The sequence below is a fragment of the Danaus plexippus genome, chromosome Z (genome assembly GCF_018135715.1).
Source record: "Danaus plexippus chromosome Z, MEX_DaPlex, whole genome shotgun sequence".
Taxonomy (NCBI): domain Eukaryota; kingdom Metazoa; phylum Arthropoda; class Insecta; order Lepidoptera; family Nymphalidae; genus Danaus; species Danaus plexippus.
In genome coordinates this window covers 10,241,352-10,262,070 of record NC_083559.1, presented here as the reverse complement: position 1 = coordinate 10,262,070, position 20,719 = coordinate 10,241,352, and the positions used below count along the sequence as shown (strand labels likewise).

Genomic DNA, 20,719 nt, shown 5'->3' with positions numbered 1-20,719 from the left:
TCACAGACTATACAGTATATAATTTTTTGAGACACCGACAATATCTTTTTAACAGATTATATAAAATACACAAAAAATTTTGTATGCGCTATTTTAAACTGATAAATATGTATGTAATTCGACATTATTTAATTCTTGTAATTTTATCAATGTAAAAGAAATTTGAAATATTTTATGGATATAAAACAGGTATTTTATTTACAGAAAGTTCTGAAAATATTAATTTAATCTAGTCATTTATATATATCAATTTATTAAAATGATTAAGGAGAAGAAGAAAAATGAAAAACGGCCATCAAAAATATTAATATATTTATCATATGAACCTGGCACCATTTTTACTTAATTATTGTTATATTATTATATTATTCTAATAAAAGATGACTTACTTTAATTAAGAACGCTTAAGTAGCTGCTATTTTATTTTAATGTATTTATAATGAAACTGAGGGTGCCCTGCACATCGAAACTGTCTTTATATCAAGTTGAGCCCCATTATATCCACGATGAAAGAGCAGACATAATAAATAAAACAATTTTTAACTTAGTATTTTAAACGAAACGACTTATTTCAAATCAAAAATGTCACAACACTTGCAATGACAAAGTGTTGGACTTAGATAATTTATTTGAATTTCAATTTACATACTCTATGACCGGGTCAGCTGTCAGTGCGGCGGTAAAAGAAATTTAACGTACTTGACTGAATTTTTTAAGGATTTTTTATAAAAATGCGAGAAATGGACGAAGAGGGAGATAATATTCTACTTCAAGATAATTATTATCAATTACTCAATGTGGCAAAAACGGTAAATATTTAAGTATATTATTTTTTGCAATATTTCGTTATATTGCGGTATAATTATATAACTATTTATTTGTATTTGAAATAAACAATAATACACAATTTATTTGCTTAGCATCGTTTTGTTATTATAATTAAACTTCAATACGTATTTATCTTATTACTTAATAGTTTTTATAGGTTAGGACCACGACTGTATTAAAATGTATAACTAGGTTGTATGATATGGTTTACTTGTTTCCACTAATATTATATTTTCCAACATAAAATTATTATATTAAAAAATCGTTATGTATTTTTTTACTTTAATATATTTTTTAAAATTATTTTAAGGAAATTTGCTAAAATATAATGTATATATGCTTGTAAGATGTAGTTAATAATATATTAACTTAATATAATACAAATTTCAAATATAAGTTCTTTAGAATGTTAATCATTCCATTCAACATGTCATAACAATTTTTAGGTGATCAATAAGTTCAAGAATATGTTTTACTTCATCATATATCTAGATAAAAAAATAACATAAAGGAAAGTAAATATTCCTGAAGTTTTTTAAGTCACACTATTAATATAATTTTCAAGACAAAATTTTTTAGTAGATATTTTTTTACAAACATTACACTTTTTTCTATAGTAAGTAACTTTTGAAAAAAGTTTTTTATTTTGAAAACAATTACACACAATCAGTTCTTTCTATAAACACTGTATGCAGGTACTTATAATTAATATTTTGCTCTAAATATATGGTACAAAAATTTATGTTGGCTTATTACTGCTGCTTATTTAGTGAGGTGGATTTATAAAATATATAAATTTTAATTATATATTCTAGGCCAGTGTAGAAGAAATAAACAGTGCCTACCGTCGTTTCTCGAGAATATTTCATCCAGACAAACACAGCACAGATCCCAATAAACAGAAATGGGCTGAACAGATATTTAATAAAATCAAAGAAGCATATGAAGTACTCTCTGACTCACACAAACGAGCTATCTACGACACACTCGGTATGTGAAAATATCTCAATGTATATTGTGTATTTAATTCCCATCATAACATATTTGTTAATTTTATGTTGAAAGGTAAAAGGGGGCTAGAAGTAGATGGGTGGGAAGTTATATTCAGAACACGAACTCCTCGGGAGATCAGAGAAGAGTATGAAAGGTAATGTTATTTATAGTTTATGATTTCATCTATGTTGAGTCATTAAGTGCTTAGATTATAAGTGCAATTAAGAATAAATTATATGTATTAATCTTTTGTCAGGTTAAAAAGAGAAAGAGAAGAAAGAAGGTTACAGCAGAGTGCCAACCCTCGAGGCACAATCACACTCTCCATAAATGCTACTGATATGTTTATGAAGTACTATGATGAGTATGATATTCTGTGAGTATTTTTTTACTAGAGCACATGAAACTACATATATCTATATATTATGAGTTTTGATATTATTTATGGCAATTATATTCCTTGTCATATATATTATTCTATGGCATTTTATAAATGATTATATTTATAAAATTTCAATGTCATCTTTTAAACTTAATCCATACTTATTAATTGATTACATTATTAACATTACATATATCTTTTGTTTCTAGTGAGGAGTCAGCTGTGATCCCAAGTGTGGAAGTCTCGGGGATGACAATCCAGCAATCTATAGATGCTCCAGTCACACTCCGCAACACTGTAACACTGTCGGGGAATATCTCCACACAGAATGGGATTGGTGAGGATCCTAATATGGCTCTTGATTCTATTGATTGATTCTTGATAAAATAAAATTTAAACCAACAATAAAAAGTACAATGTTGAATTTATTTGTCGATTGATTTTATGTTAATATTATTTATATGACGTTTGTTACAAATCTCAATATTTTCCAAAAAATATTTTATTTTATATTATTTATTTAATCGTAATTTTAATAATTTGTTTGCATCTGTTTTCCCTAAAGGCACGGGGTCACTTACGGTGTCAAATCGCCATCTAAGTTCCGACAGAGGCTGGACGGAGTTAGAATGTGGTATAGGAAACGGACCCGTCGTTGGCTTCAAAATATTCAGAACCATATCAAGATTGATGTTTGTTAACTGCGGCACGGGTTTGCAATTCACTTCCAGAGGGATTATGCCAAGTTTTGTATCTAGTAAGTTTACATTTTTGCAAACATGACATGTTAAGGTTGGTAAATTATGTTTTACTATTAAGATTTAATAATAAATTCCGTCAGCGATGGCCCTCCAGCTGGACGCTCATTCTGTTGGTTATCTGACGTATCGTGCGGGGTCAGGCGCGGGGTCCTCACTCACGAGCACATACGTCCGTGACTCGCAGCGCCACCACGTGTCAGCGTCCGTACAACTCGGCTCGCCTCATTCCTTCGTGTCACTACATCTCGTCCGCAAACTAACAGATCACGATCTCAAGCTGCGCCTGGCTTTCAAGTGAGTCAATATAACAATATTGCTATTGGCTGAAATACGTTTTGTGAATAATAATTTAATTACTACTTCACATAAATTTCATTAAAATGTTTATATTATATTTTAGTCAAGGTAATTTTAAAGCGTTATGGTAACGTTATGTGTTTTGTGCCCCTACATTTTGCATTGCGAATACATTTGTGTGTTTAATGTTTATTATTGCGTTGCTCGCTTACATAAATTTAAGCAAAAAATTAATAAGCTTAACACTCTTATATGTTTTATAACATTCACACTAATCGATGTTATACCAGTATATTTAGCCAGCGATTTTCTTAATCGTAGTTAATATATATAGACCTTTGTCTAGATTTCAATTATACTAATATTCTGATAAATATATTTTTATAAATAAAATATAGAAAAAACTATATGATATATAATATTCATAAAGAAAAATAAGTAAAAGGTTGTTTAAATAGATTTTATCTGTTTTAATATTATTTTATGCTAATGCAATGGCTCATAATGTTTGAATGATTACATATTATTCGTTAGTTATACATAAAAAAAAATATATATATTTTATGTCACTGAATTACAAATATACCCGTTACTGTATTGAATCCATGACGTCATAGTACAACATTCCGGTACCATCACTACATACCTACAACTAAAGAAAACAGCAAATATTTTATGTCAGAAACAGGAAAGCTGTTTGTTCTCTCGTTCCATAACTTCTAATAGAAATTCTTAAATATTTTAAACTTTTACGGTTGAAATAATTTGAATATCAAATCGCAGGTTCTTGTTATGAAGTATTTAAAAATTCTTTAGGGATACTCCTAAATGTTCACATCATTGTACCCTTATCTGGTTTAATTCTATCCTATTTTAATATTAAGCTCATACGTATGTACTTTATGCCTGCGAATATTATAACTTAGGTTTTTTTTTAACATTAAGAATGTTAAACAACTCAATTGAATGCAAGCCTTCGTCAGCGAATTCGTATCCGTAGAATTAAGTTTATTTTTCACTAATTAAATTTATTAGAAATATATTTTTTTATTGTAGTTGATTGATTGAGAAAAATAAGTAATTGCTTCCGTTTGAACCAAAGTTCAGTATTCAACGTATTAATGGAAGCCACTTAAGCAGTATATAAAGAAAAAATATATATACTGTACAATAAAATAGATTGTATTTTTTGTTATAGTTATTTTTTTTTATTATAATTACAGTCTCGTAAAATTCTGTAATTCAAGCGAATGTGAAAACGCTTAATGGTCTTTCGAAACCGACAAAGATTTAAAAAGTTATCCTTTAACTTTTGTGTTGACCTTTGACCTACAAATATTTCGTTTCTTTATAATATTATACCCGGTTGTAATATTGAACCATAGTTTGTTGCGTTATCCGAAAGATAATAGAGAACTTTAAACGGTAAATTCTATTTGAAAACTAAAAAAATATACGATAATAAGTGTTTTAATTTCTATCAAGGTGTAAAGGGAATAACTGTAATCCATTCGTGTTGTAACCTTTACACCGTTTTAAGTATAAACTTAGAGAATTGCTTTTACAACATCAACCTTCTGCCTCGTCAAAAAAGTTATAGTCAACGATATAATTTAACTTGCATTATTAACTCCATTTGTAATATATATAGATATTAGATGAACATGTTTTAATAAGTAAAACAACTGGCAAATATATCAAAAGTATGTAATAATCACTTTATTGTTCTAGAATGGGAACATTTGGTGCGATCGTGGAATATGGCGCGGAGAAGAAAGTGTCCCAGAACAGCAGTGTATCGGCTGCTGTTATGCTAGGGGTGCCCAGCGGTGTGATGCTTAAACTAAAGTGAGTTTTTAAAATTAAAAATCACTATTTCAACTTACAGTCAATGTTTATACCGAGTCCAGCGAGACGAGATACAAAACATAAACATTTACAGTGGATCTAATTTTTATCTTACTAACAAGTATACGAGAAGAAATATTGATTTCTTTTTAGATTAACATATTCGAATTGTGATGTTAAACTTGTATTTAACTAAATATTTTTAAACAAAAAAAAAATATAGCATATCGATGATATATTATCGATCGAAGAAATATTACGGTTAAACACATTTCATTAAAAACGTTTAACTGTTAATATCATTAAGTAGCACGCGTATAGAAATCATTTTGTCTCCAGATGGTCGTGCTCGTCACAGAGCGTGGTGCTTCCTATTCATCTTTGCGAGGAGGTGATGCCATCTCCCGTTTTCTACGCCACTGCCGTACCTATAATTTCATGGCTGTTGTTGAAGAAACTGCTATTAGACCCTATAGCAAGAGATAAGAGGGAGAGGGAACGGCAGAGATCTATGGAGGCCAACTTTGAAAGGTATTAGCACGATAAATATACTAAATGTTATAGATATTTTTCATAAAATTATTTGTTTGTTGTTAGGAGAAATTATAAATATTAGAATATATTTTAAACATGTTCTATACATGTACATTATAATATTATGTTGATATAAAACAAGTGGTATAATTTTTTTTTAATTTTTATGGTTTCCAGATAATTTTTTCACTAACATAACTATATGTTTAATTTGAATCAACCTATTACTCATTTTTATATATTACGTCAGGTTACAAGAAATGCAGCGTCAGGCGAGAGCAACTATAGAGCTGATGAGAGAAACGTATTCTAGAATAAAAAGTGACGAAGAAAAGAAGAAAGGCTTGGTTATTATAAGAGCTATGTATGGAAAACTACCTCAAGGTTAGTGGTTGATTAATTATAGTACTGATAAAAATCATTATCATTACTTTGTTATATTAACGATCTAAATAAATTTCAGTAGAATGTAAAAAAAGTTTTGAAATTAAAGATGGTATGTTTTCAATTTGATTGAAAATGTATATTTAATCTGTGGTCTTTCATTGACGATAGATTTATATATATCAGTATGTCTTAAAAGCAATTCATATATTTGTTTATTTTGATGTTATATGGCAGTATTTTGAAATGTTTTATTTGTAGGGGCGTCAGATCACGATGCGTCTAGTGAGCCGATAGGTGATGGTGTTGAAGTTAGTCACGCTGAGGTTATTGACGTCACTATCCCCATGCAGTGCCTCATCAGAGATAGCCGTCTCGAATTACTAGACGCCAGCAAGGTACATGCATACATCTACGATATAGTTACGAAACTCTCATGAAACTAATGAAACCACTATATTGGGGAATTTTGGTACTGCTTCAAACAATCTCCCACAGCTTGTATCATCACACCAATTACGGATTATTTCTATCTTTTTTATTCATAAATCTACTTAAATGATATCGTGTGCGAAGTTTTATGAATGAAAAACTGAAAACGCTACGTATGCAGTTTGACGGTGAGAACTTGTGGTTAGGGTACTTATAACATGAGAAACAATTTACGAAATATCAGTCCTTAAAATAGCATTTACTGTTTATATAACTGGTACAAGTATGACGGTATTTGTGAGTAGAATATATAATAAATAAAGATAGAAGTATTCTTGAATTTTAATATGTAACATAATACTCGTCACTTAATCAGTAATATAAAGCTTAAAATATATGTTACCAAATATATAAGTGGTTCAAACGATGTTTTCAGTCTGAGCTGCCTGGCTTTTACGATCCGTGTGTCGGTGAAGACAAACATCTCACTGTGCTGTATATGTTCCACGGGAACGAGCATCGTGCCACCGTCCCAGACGATCAGCCGCTAGTACTGCCCCGCAACAGTAATTTCATTACTAATAAATAACTAGTGAACTAGTCGATTATTTTTAAACACACACGCACACTGACACGCACACATATATATATATACACACACTAACGTCAGCATTTCTGTTTTCCAATTACATATACTAGATCGAAGTTAACTAACCTTAACTATATCATTACCACATGTTTTAATAGAGTCTTTCCTGTAATTCATTCATTTATCTGCTTTGATACTATCTCGTGCGAAGTTTAACGAATGAGAAACTAGAAACTCCTTGTATGTAGTTTGACCATGCAAAGCTTACAATAGGTAGTTAGGTAATTGGGTAACATTGCCTCTCCGATCTCCATAATGTTCAAGCGATCAATAGTGGAAGGCCACATTCCAAAAATATGGAAGTCTGCACTTGTAATTCCAGTGTTTGAGAAGGGATTCAGGACAAACTTTACAAATTACAGACACCTGTTTATTACAAATTACAGACCTGCATTATCTGCAGATGTGATAATACATTACTTATTTCCGAGTTAAATTCATTTGACCTTCATTTGTTTCAGACCATCGAATAAAGAACAGATCTTGAAAACTAAAAAGGCGCAAATAGTCCGCGCCACTGTGTAACAAAATCCAGAGAACTTTGAACTCTAATTGCGACCGATTTAAGAGACATTTAGTGCGAAACAACCAACTGTGGATCTATACCATACCCCTCAGATAAATAGCAAGTGTCATGACCAGGTCCCATACATATATATATATATATATATATACACGCCCAACTTCTTACGTCCAAATTGATGGTAATTATTAACAGAACACCATATATCAGATGGGAACATTAAAAGACGCACAAATCTTTCTCATTCACTCATGCCTTTTCATATACTATCCATTGGAAATGAATAGATTATAATAATACAGCTGTGAGATGATACAACACTAATAGATTTGTACGCCTTACAAGTGTTGATTCTGTATAGTTACGTAACATTAGATATGTTTAAATATATATTTTAATAGGTCGGTTATAAATGAATATATCTTGTCATAGCAATAATATTAAACTTTCAATATGCCTCACCTTGCCTTATCGCGAGAACATTAATATATACATAGTATTGAAGTTTTATACAACTATGTACATGAATCTAAAAACAAAGTTATAAATAGCATATTAATTTTTTTAACATTTTAATCAAATTGTACATTGGCAGTATTCAATAATGACCATATGAAATGGTCATGTTTGGACATTTCAATGTTTTCCGCATACATTCATAGTGAGTATGTTGACCGTCTGATAATGCAGATGAACGATATTATTAAACAAAGAGCAATAAATATGGCCAGCTTTATCAGTAATATTTACCGTGTCTATGACACAGAGTATGTAACATAAGAACATTTAATAATATTGTAAAAATTAATATATTGTTCATAATTCTGATTCAAGGAATACAACTATTGTTGTAGTTTTAATACATTGAAGTAAGTGTTTCAATATATGTACTTCATTGTGCTTTCTATGTCTTTTTTATGTTGGCATTATCATATTGAAAAACTTACTTTGATGTATTAAGCTAAAACTTCGTTCAGCTTTATTGAGTCAGCCTTAGGTATGCCTTACAGAAATCCCATATATTTTTAGATGTAAATATAAGGATGTATCCTACATGAACACTATACCGCTATTATAGATTATTAAAGTTTATATATTATTAGTGCAATATATCCCTGGTGTTTATTCGACATATTTAGTTAAATATTTTTTTAATAACATAAAAATTTGTAATTGGAATTGAGATATTTCTTCTTGCTTATCCTATAGTTAAATATGTATAGTATAATTATATAAATCTAATTATATTTTGTTTAATTTATTAAATTACGATATAAATATTTTTGTTGCTATCAATGGTTGCGCAATACATCGCCTCGGTAAATGTTCTAGGTCGGCTTAGTATGTATGTTTGATTATAAAATAATTAGAAAGAGGATATTTACTATAAAAAAATTTATAAATCAAACGTTTCTTATATTAATACTAAATAACAGCTAATTATTTGCTTTATTTATTATTTAGTTATAATAGCGCCATCTATAATAATTTTCACAAAATGTCATCCATTTGGTCTGTCACAGTATATGCTCTGTTTTGTTCGTTTATAATTTATTATAGATTTTTTTGATCATGGCACTGGATTTTGTTATGCGTAGCCGAATCGCCTGTTAAAATATTATCATACGTGTCTCATGATGTTGAATCGGTTAGAGCGATGGTTTGTTGTGAACGTTGACGACGAAGGCCTTATTACGACGAAACCTTAAGCAATAATTCCGTAATAATAATAAATAAGCAATATTGAACGGGACCATAACTACATCACTGACACAACTACTGTTCATCCATCGTCTCAGTATGTCATCTCGCACGTAATTAAGCTCCTTTTGTCGACTGACGTAATCGTAACGTGGCACCCAACGACACGGACACGATACGAGAACGTCTATTTATACCTTATCTTATTGTGTTGTTATGAAATGTGTAATAATGTAGATGTTCCATTATTGTTAGAATGCCTTTAAATGATATATTTAGATCTAGCTCTTGTTTTTGTGGGTTGAGAACTTGATATCCACTGTAATAAAGAAATGTTGTTACTGTATTGTTTCATTTATTTATCCCAAATTAAAAATATTTAAACTGAGCTTTACTTTGCATTTTTTTTTAATATAAACAAGAGGCTCAAATATATTGATTACAACATTAATTACCATTTGCAGACCTACGTGTCATGTTAATCTTAGATTTATGGTTTCAAGTTTGTTCTTATAATGTATTTTCCAACAGTACCCATAAATATTCAAATAATTTACATAATTATCTTGGCCTTTTATTTTGTACCACGGTTCGTCAGTTACTTCTAGAAAATTTGTGTTCCAATTTCAAATAATTATGTATACGTTCTTCGTTCAAATAAATACATTGTTATTTCAAATTGACATATGAATAATATTATTATATTCAGTTAAACAGGTTAGTTAAAAGATCTTTTAAAATAATTTTCTTTTAATTTTTAAATATCTGTTTTTCTAATTAAACATAGTCTGTTACAATGTTTTTAAACTGTGATTTTGAATATAACATTAATATACAATTTAATCAATAATCCATAAAAGGGGGTGCCCATTTATATTTTATGTGTAATAAACAATTTATCTTTACTTTTTTCAGTTTAGTTTTCAAACATGAAGGCATTCGTGCCAAAATGTGCATTCAGCATGCGACATTTTACGATTGTATTTAAATCAAACAGTACGTTAACGAAATTTTAAAAAAAGGTAGAAAATGACGTAATATTTACGTTATTTAATAAATTATGTGTTATATTATTATTACTATATTATTTTCGTGTGAGCGTTACTATTAAAAGGTTCTGTAAAAAGAAAATTTTATCGAGCCAAATTACAGTAGTGGTTGAGTAGAAGTTACATGTAAAATTTTATTATTAATTTAAATTTGGAAAATATTTGCTCATCTAGTTTTTTGAATTCAATCATCTCTTAGTAACTTAGTTTAATAAAAGTTTGTACGTACGTAATTTGTTTGTATTTGTGCTCTTAAAGTTGTTAAAAAATGATGATAATTAGCTTGGAATGAGGTGTTATTTAAAGTAGGATAAAATAAAAATTAAAGACAATAGTTTATTTACTCCTATTTATCGATGGCACACACTGACAGTTCTATTTTTAGTCGTCTAGAAACTGGAAACAATTTTCTCTGGAGTATTAGCCAAAGGAAGTTCTAAACTACAAAATTATTTTGTTTATCTCGGTTCGAATTTGATTTAATTATCGTTAGCTGAATGCCTACCCACAACAACTATATAATACTTCTCAGCATTCCATTTATTCATAGTGCGGGTGCCGGGTCCATCGCGTTGCAGAGAGAGGGGCTTTAACAGTGCCTGGGACTTGCGACTTAGGTGTAGGTTTAAGAGGCTCCTATCTAACGCGCACTAAACGCTCACCTCAATCGTCCAAGCTACTCTCTCCACCTAACCAAATTTAAAACGAACCTGCTAGGGCTGTAGTATGTTCTAAGAATGAATTGATGTAAGGTTTGGACAGAACCAAGTCTTTTAGTAGGTTGTAGGGAAATTTAGCTGTTCCTCTTGTTCCCACTTTCACCGCGTACAAATTTCCGACAAACCTATTCTTGGTGACTTCTTCAGTTAGCTTCGTAAAACTTGTTGATCTTGATGGCATGGTCTTTGGAGATATTAGTTTCCCAAGGAATCGTAAGCTCTATTAACACAACTCACTTTAAAGTTCGTGAATATTTTAACATGTTTGGTATGGACGCCGACGCACAAGTACCCTCTGACAATGAGATTTCATATTGTTTCTAATACGTATCCATCCTTATTATATGACAATTGCTAGGAATTTAATCTTAAGTCTTCTAATAGGTAGTTATATAAATATTTAAAAAGAACTAAGAAAAATAACTGTAGGTAATTTAATTCATTTTCTATGTGGATTGAATTTTTATACAATTAAGTTATAAGGAATTTCAAATCAGCTCATTTATACATTTTAAATTGATAACATTAATTATAATTGAATTTCTCTTTAGTAAAATCTTCCTTAACACAGACAATATAGGTCATAAAATTCTTTGCAGCAACAATTTGTTCATTCATTTAAAATTATAAGCCAATTAAAATAACATTAAACAATTAAAAACGATAAAAATTAATTTTATACAAAACAATTGACTCTTCCTCAAAACTAAATTATTCTTGTTTGAAGCATAATATATTAACTTATTGATTTTTGACCGGGGCTTCTTCCGCGTAGAAATTAAATAAATTTGTAAAATTTATGTACGTCTATTGTCACCTTACCACAGGTTTAACATAACGAAACTATAGACGGACAGTCTAGTCTTTCATTAATGTATAGCTATGTACATATATGAATGAAAAAGTTTAAACAGTTTGCGTTTCTTCTGAAAATGCTAACTAATGGTAAAGATATTGTTACCACGCGATACATCGGGATATTTATAATAGTGGAACGTAGAATAGACAGGCGCATTTGGTGTTACTATTGTATGTACATAACGGTAATTTACTATCCATTTTATGGGTAAGTTTTTTTTGATATTACCAATATTTTAGTACCAGTGGCACTTTTTACAATGTTTTTATTGATAAATCGCTCTTAGTCCTTAGGCTTACCAGATAAACGGGCTAACAATATATATATATATATATATATATATATATATATATATATATATATATTTTATAAATCACATCAGTTATTTCTAAAAAAATTTGTGTAACAATAAATATTGTTAACAGGCACGTCCTGATTAAAATTTATTATGAAAAATGATTACTATTAAATAATATTCTTTATTGTGCTTCCTTAAAAGATAATGAAAAAACAGCGTAAGTCTTATACATAAAAGCGATCTCTGTCAGATAACTGAAATAAGTAGTAAAATTTTATATAATTTTAATGAAGCAGATGTGATTCTCTTATATTTATTTCCATTTCTAGTAATGTGGGATGACTAAACTTTTATGAGATTTTGTACATGGTACCTTAATATTACGTTTCATGGAGGCGTTACTTTGAGTAGTACGAATCTCATTTGCTCTTGCTATATGACTTCAATATTATATCTTACGTTTCTAAGCAATATCTAAATAAAACTTATATTGGTAATTTCAGTATCTTGGATCTTTTAATATTCTATATTGTCTGCATATTTCGGTACTCATTCTTCGGTTCCTGACAATCAAAATAATAATTTCATTTCAGTTTTTTTTTTATTTTTTTGTGAAAGTTTTTCGTCTACCAGGTGTATTACATATAGTTGAAAATAGGAAACCATAATTCACCTTCCCAGGTTTAATTGCAAGTTACTCTCGGACATTTCTTCTAATGTGTTGCCTTTAGCCGATTTTGTTAAACTGTTTTGTTGTCGGTCTTAAAGAGTCGAACCAGGTCACCTGCAGCTCTTCATTGATTCAGGTATTTATCCTTGATATTCAGATCATGTTAAGTAGAATCTTAAAGTTAAAGCCAAAAGCTTAAAGTATTCATATTTTTCTATTTTATATACATCTTTTCGACTCTCTCTGACTACCCTCGCCTTGACTTATAAGATATTGAGTGCAGTTTTTTTATCTTGTATGTACATATATGGAATCTTTGGTTTATGTTATTTTTGATGACACTCTTTATCGGATATGTTTGATATATTGGCTATTATTGGTTATATATTTTTTTTCTTAAATATTTTCAACTATCTTACCTATATGTCGAGTTTTAAAAGAAGGTTTGTAAATATTCGGAAGTGAATTAAACTCTAATAGTCTTTACCAATTTTTGTTGGATGTTTTTAAGAAGTAGGATGATCCAATGTAACATTTGTTGTCAGTCATTGAAAGCCAATAATTTATCTCCATTTTTGACTAATCTTTTGGGTCATTAGAGCCTGAACTATTCGTTATTGATTCTTTATTATGTGACTGTAACTATTTTATTCACGACAGAGCTTTGCAAGTTACCACGGGTTTTAATACAAAATAATAATATATATACTTTATTTATAATATAATAGTATAAATTTCTGTTTAATTTTTTTAAAATCTTATATATTAAATAAATAATGTAATCATTTTTATACCTTTAACAAATTTTAGATATTTTTAACAAGCTTTTTAACATACTCACATTTTAATAATGACAGTTTTGTAGTAACTTTTAGATAATTCAGTAACAGAAGAAGATAAATTATTAGTGTCCTGCGATATCAATATTCTTTCATTGGTGTTTTTACATTCACTTAGTTTTATATTTTTACTTAGAAATTAAAAATAAAATGAAATAAAAGTTTTACAATTTATAGGACGTATATAAATAAGTTATAAAACTGATGTTGCATTTCGAATAATAAAATACTTCATTTTTTATTATGTAGGTATAACTTATACAGTTTAAATTAACCATTAATCCAAATACATCGTAATTAGTTTACGTGAAATAATTAATTAAACGTAGCCTATGTTTAACAGAAACCTGTTTAAATTTTTTTTACTCATTTTTATTTTTATCGAAACAATTCGAAAATTACATAATAATCACATATTATTTTATAATTCTTTAGTTAAACTCCATTTAAGTCCATACATTTATAAGATAACAAATTTTCTAGATGAAAAAAAAGTTTGCTGGAATCTAAAGCCCTATTTATTGATCTTAATGTTAGACAGATTTTATAGACATCAACACTGCCATTGACTTATTACATTTTTTATCTTTTATTACATAAATAGCATATGTTATGTTAATTTTTTTTTTCTTTCATCAAAACTGAATTATAACTACGTCTAATAAAAAGAATTGTAAAGAACATTTTTTTATTCAAAGAAATATATGAATGTATAATATGTTATGATAACATTATATTTATTTTATAATTCAGTAAGAAAACATAAAGATTGCCTGTAAGGTTGTTGCGTTATTTCTCATCTACGGTCCATGATTTTTAATTGTCTCGCGTATTGTCTCCGGATGCACGCAGTCTGCACTCACTGTCTTGAGATCTCACAGTGTCGTCTCAGACGTGATCTTTGATATTTCTATAGGCGGTGTACACGTTGTATTATTTAAATAACACTGTTTTTTTATTTTAATAGATTTGCAATATTATTATATATCCAATTCCATAAACGAGAATTGGTAAAAACATTCGATTGTTTCCAGCTCCTGCTACTGCTTTAAGTTGCTACGTTGAGTGCTGCTATTTCATAAAATTTTGCTAAAATCGGTGTTCTTGCCCCAAATTTGCATCGTCAATTCGTCACACTACATACGGAGTGTTAACAAGTTTTCATTCATAAATCTGTGCACATAATACAATACCATTATTATCCTAGATTATACGTAGTGTAAAAATAAAATGATTAGATACAAAACACGAACGTGTTACGCTAATTCATATAGATAAAGTTATAACTACTTCGTAAAAAGCAACATAACATTTCTTGTGGTTATTTTTGAACCTTCATTGTTTAAAACATGAATAGGTTGTTATTACCTAGAGTTTCAAATTGAAAAAACGGACATCCCATTTTTATGTTATGCTTTATTATATACTGGCAGTCGCACTATCAACACAACTTACGTCATCCCATTATTTGAAATCTAACAAGCAGTTTTTGCTAGTCAACAAAAAATAAGCACAGCTTACGTTAGCTACAAACGGAAGGCAGAAGGAAAACTAAATATTACTTTAAAGTAATTATATTTAAAATAAATCTTACAATCTAACTTAACGAACGACCTACTCGACGTACCTAAGCTATAATAATAAATAAAGTTAATATAATTATGATACTGTTTATACAATTCTTAGGTCCCACTTAACATTCCCGATCAATGGGGATATGATCCGTGATAAGACTGATTCTTTGCTTAAGGTTTAAGTTTCATTCCTGGGTGTCAATTTATTATACTCAAATAGATGAACATTGTTTCTTAGCGACGTTTAGCACTTGAGAAATAAGAACTTGAAAAACTGTAATTAATATACTAAAATAATTAACGTGGTTTTATATATTAGTATGAAAACGTGATTACGTAACTCACACGTAAATATATACAACACAATAACTACAGCATAATATAAGGTTTATAAATAACCATTGAAATGATTCTAAAGTTGAATGAAACAGATTTTTCATTTACCTGTTAGAAAATCAACATTGCATTCTCAGAAAGGTGCTTAATAGCCTGTATAGACTTTCGTTTATTCTTTACATAGTAAACTAATCATACTGTATTACAAATTCAACAAGTACATAGTATCTAGTACTCAGTGTGTATTACCTTATTTACTAACTACAAAAAATTTATACAAATATCAAATACAATTGAACTCGAGAACCCAGCGATATTTATTATCTTACACAACAATAATCGACGTATTCCTTTTAGGTCTCTGCCTAAAATATGAAATTTTTTAATTAAAGCCAAGGAGTGTTTTATAATCAGATAGTAGATTCTTTTTTAAATGTTAAACAAACATATTATATAGTATAGGTACTTACATATAAAAAATATGTTAACGACAGTTCTACCACAGCACCGACTATCATCAAGTAGCTATAAATAAGTAGTCACGTACTGGCAGATAGACTCACAAGATATATCACTTCATATAAGGGTTTCCTTTTAACTCACTTCATGAGCAATTCTAAAAATAATGAGGGCCGCAAGCTACACGAATTCGCAGTTTGATGACCGTGGTACAAGTGATGATAAACCAACACCTATTCATTGGCTAAATCGTTTAAAACTCAAGACCACAAAACTAATTGACTGTATATAATGTGACACTATATAATTCGCATTATCCCTTTTGCATTTTAACTGCGTGCGATTTTGATATAACAATGGACAATAAATTCCGGAGCCCGACCGCCGCGAACCAACTTCTAAATATACAAAAGAAAACATTTAATTTTCGAACCGTCAGCCAGCTGTGTTCTTATTTTAAAAAATACGTTTTGTGATCCTGAATTTGCAAGCGGGATGAGGAACATAGCTTTTCAAAGTTGTTTTTAAACAGTCAGATGTCCTATCGATGTTCAATAACTTCATAGTTCCCTATTAACTCACATTTTTAAAACTAAGGTTTTTTAATCGATGTTTTTATAAGTTACTACGTCTTCAATATTGTTGTACAATGTTTCTTTATGCAAATACATATGCACTATTAATTACTACTGAGTACCCACTGATTCCGATTATCCTTATTGCATTCGTAGAGCTTGGTGCAAAATTTATTATTATTTTTTTGTTTCTCACCCTCTCAAAAATTCTTTCAATAAAGCTTTTTTACATCAAGAGATATAAAAACTAAGATTGAACATACATATATTCACGTTATGGGATCATAAAAACGCTTGGACAGGATATTAGAATCCAATTATATTTAGAAAATGAACCTATAATAATACTACCCGTTGTTATACGAGATAACAATTCTTTAATCTCGTCTCCCAAATAGTCAAGATACCGCGAAGATACAAAATGGTAGTCTGGTATGGTACAAAATATAAAGAACAAAAATTATTATTTACTACATACATATTTATGTCGATTTATGTTTAAATAAAAAAATTACAAACTCATAGCATATGATATAAGAGGTAACAAAAAATATAATTTATGGCTTACAAAGAAAAACTGCATTCATAAAACTAAAATCTTTTATTAGAAGCCACATTATCTAGAATCGTTTAATATGTATTTACTTAATAAAATAAGACTTTCATTAGATTTCCTAAAAATTTTTCGTCCGTCTATCGCATGTCACATTACAAACGGCCGCAGAGTGTAGGTAAATAGAAGACATTCGGCAGACCAACCAAGGCCAGGTGTATCATTTATATTCAAACTTATTCGTGCAAGAACAGCACTGAATTTATACATCTTGAAGAATGATTACAAAAAAAATTGTGATTAATTTAAACGTACGTCTATCATGTACACTTTTATATTTACTATTTACGGCCTTCTTTTAAATTAAATTAAATTGAAAAGATATGATCAGCTGTAATATATTCATCCCATTATCGTAGTATTGACTTCTCAGAATACTTTTTTGGGTTACTCTAATATGTGTGTTGAAATAAGTTTTAGACCAGGAGGCATAAATTTGGGGTCCTCAGATTTAGAGAACAGTCTGACTATGGAATAGAACGAGGTCGCTGAATCTAATTCCCTAAATATTCTTTAAATAGAATGAAAGTTTACAATATTAGGTAGCCGTAATAAAAACAATAAATTATACTCATTTAAAATTTTTTTTTAATTCCTTCAAATTGTAAAGGCCCAATTACCTTTTTATTTAGTATGTCTCTCAATTAATAACATTGAATCACCGTAAGGATTGGTCTTGTCTATTCAGGTATGACTGTTCATTACTGCAGATTTGGAGGTATTGAAGATTCAAAGAGAAGAAATTCTACACCTGAATACAGAATTTTATTTTAGGCTCGGAGACAGTAACTGTTGTGCTTGTTAGCATTTTAAAAATTCTTAAAGATCCATAAATAAATTGTGTTATATTCACAACATTAAAAATATCAAAATGTATGTAAAGTTAAAAAATACAAAAGGACTGAACAAAACAAACAAAAAGAAAAAAAAAACAAGTATTCGTCGCTGGTAAACAAATGTTGAAATTTTCTGATATAAATAATTTGGACATGTAGTTTTCTTGCGCTGCCATCAATTGTGGTTTTGGTATAAAGATAACTGAACAACACACAAAAAATACAGTTTAAGGATGGTTGTTTTAATCAAAGATTCTATGAATACAATTACCCATAACCAACGTAAACGTTTTATGACCTCGCAATTATAAATAACAAAAGATTTAATCAATATTTATTTACCAGGATACCAGCATATGTGGGCGTTTCACTTGAAATTCCCTCTTTTTTTCATATTTGCATATCGTGGTCTAGAGGCATTTGACACGTTTGATAAGAATTGATCATTCTCTAATTTTTTAACGACTTCGGTTATTTTGAACACAAATTATATATGTATATTGTTATTTTAATAAAATTTAGACAGATCGAATGAACTGCATACTTTTAATATATTTTTAAGTAATGCTGGCTAACTTCTTCCGTGCCATCGAAAGACCTGGCCCCCTGCCACCTTGACCTGACCCAAACAAATCTCTCAATGACACATATTAAATGACGTGCCACCTTTTAAAATCAAGTTTTATTATATTAAAGACCTGATGAAGCAAAATAAAACCAGCTTTTCAATGATATAATATGATTATCTAATAGTAAAGTACCTATTTGTTTGTAAAAAATCCTTTTATTTGAACAAGATTTGGCCATAGATATAGAGTGTATCTCAAATGATTATTATTTTACTCTCTAAAATATGAATATGGTAAAGACTTGTTTTAATAAATCAGTCATATTAGTAAGTCAGTTTCTTAAACCATTACTAACTAGATAAGTGCATAAGTATTGCTTAGAAAAGAAGAATGTTTCATGTGCTTAGCAAAATAATATACTTTATTTATTGTGCCTATATTAACAAAACGTTTTTTTGATTATTTTTATGTCTGATAAATTAGATTTTTTAAATTGAACGAGTAATAAAGTAATGTGGAGTAATAAATATTTTATTGATTCAACAGTATATTCTACAGAAAGCAACAAAACTACGCTGTTCAATGGATAACTCCACACTTTTGTCGAGTGAATGAACGAATCCATAACTTTTTTGATTATATTACTTAAAGAAAAATAAGTAAAATACAAAATAGACCTTCAGTTCTTACCAAGAAATAACCTACTTTATATTTACAAATTATTGTTTAAACAAGGTCTGCGTTGAAATGTGTTCCATATTAATAGCTAAGTCAATAATACTGTGTAATGTGGCAGAGTACATTGAGTAGTCAATGGAAAGGAAAGCATCCTTTGATATAACAAGGGACGACAGAAGAAATATTAGTTGTAAGAGAAGACTAACAACACCATCTACTCCCAGCTCGAGTATTAAATTTGAAAAATAATAATAATCTTATACCATAAATGATATTATTATTAACACATATTATCAATGCTCAGTTTTTAAGACGATAATTACTAAGTTAAAACGATCTTATGAGCATGCGACAATGTGTTTTGCAGTTTTATGGTGTAATAATGCGATAACATGGTTGTAAACTGACTGTTGGACATATTTTTATCACATTTTGTGGAAATAGTGAATAACAATTATATATGATTTAACACTGAAACTGTAACATTGTTAAGAAAATAACTAAAGAAAAGGTTACTCCGTATTTGTTTTCAGATGACATGATATCATTTTGTTTTTCAATATCCTTTTATTTTGTTCCTTTGGTTCAATATAATGTTAAGATGTCGTAAATGACAGTTAAATAACATTCCAGTGAATTTATTTCGTGTGTTGAGTTTTGTATCCATATATTAGATATTTATGTAAAGGGTATCTTAAGTTGCGAAGTTAAAATCAGTATGTAATTACATATATGAAACAATTAATACATTTTTAATTTAAAATATATTTATTTTTCTTTACACGCTATTAATTAGCTTCATTTGAATGTTGTTTCTTTAATTTATGTAAATTGTGTTAGGATGTTGAGTAAGTTTTATTATATTAATTTATTTAATTGTCTTCTTTTATCATAATAGCCTTAAATCTATTTGTTGCAACATCAATAGAATGACGTTATCAGCGATGACCTCTAAGTAGTTCTTGGTATGCAGTATAACATTCCATTATATTTATTTGTCAACAAATGTGTCAGAATGGTCAAAATTTAAAATTAAATTTATACATCATAATTATTTTTTAAGCAAGGTAGCGAGTGTAAGGGTTAGAACGTCAATATTTAATTACAGAGCTTAAATACTTTTAATAGTATACCTAAAATATGGACTGGCTTATTTGGGGGATTATAAATCTCCAAAGAGTTTTTATCGTCGTGTCTCTCAATTGGCAGTCTAGAAATCACACTTGTCAAACCTATATTATTAACTATCAGGCGAGCTGTCGTTTAGATGCTTATAGTGCATGATGTGTAAAAATATTGTTAATGCATAAATA

General features: G+C 29.1%; 1 protein-coding gene across 2 annotated transcripts; it reads left to right on the top strand.

Moving 5' to 3' along the window:
- Nucleotides 1-655: 655 nt before the first annotated feature.
- Nucleotides 656-9,674, top strand: LOC116777558 (dnaJ homolog subfamily C member 11). 2 transcript variants are annotated; one of them, XM_032671179.2, is made up of 13 exons: nt 656-809; nt 1,644-1,818; nt 1,894-1,975; nt 2,078-2,197; nt 2,413-2,540; nt 2,769-2,960; nt 3,045-3,258; nt 4,993-5,109; nt 5,449-5,640; nt 5,894-6,027; nt 6,289-6,425; nt 6,896-7,025; nt 7,570-9,674. In XM_032671179.2, exons 1-13 carry the CDS (start codon nt 732-734, stop codon nt 7,593-7,595), a joined length of 1,725 nt encoding a protein of 574 aa, XP_032527070.1. In that variant the 5' UTR covers nt 656-731; the 3' UTR covers nt 7,596-9,674. The 2 variants fall into 2 exon arrangements, with proteins under 2 accessions (XP_032527070.1, XP_061382325.1); XM_061526341.1 differs by lacking the exon at nt 6,896-7,025.
- The last annotated feature ends 11,045 nt before the right edge of the window (nt 9,675-20,719 follow it).

What these genes read in the sequence shown, in the direction of transcription:
- LOC116777558 (XM_032671179.2), top strand. Translation starts at nt 732, where the DNA reads ATGCGAGAAATGGACGAAGAGGGAGATAATATTCTACTTCAAGATAAT. An exon ending in TATGCCAAGTTTTGTATCTA is followed by an intron (nt 2,961 to 3,044) that starts GTAAGTTTACAT and finishes AAATTCCGTCAG; the next exon opens with CGATGGCCCTCCAGCTGGAC. An exon ending in GCTAGTACTGCCCCGCAACA is followed by an intron (nt 7,026 to 7,569) that starts GTAATTTCATTA and finishes CATTTGTTTCAG; the next exon opens with ACCATCGAATAAAGAACAGA.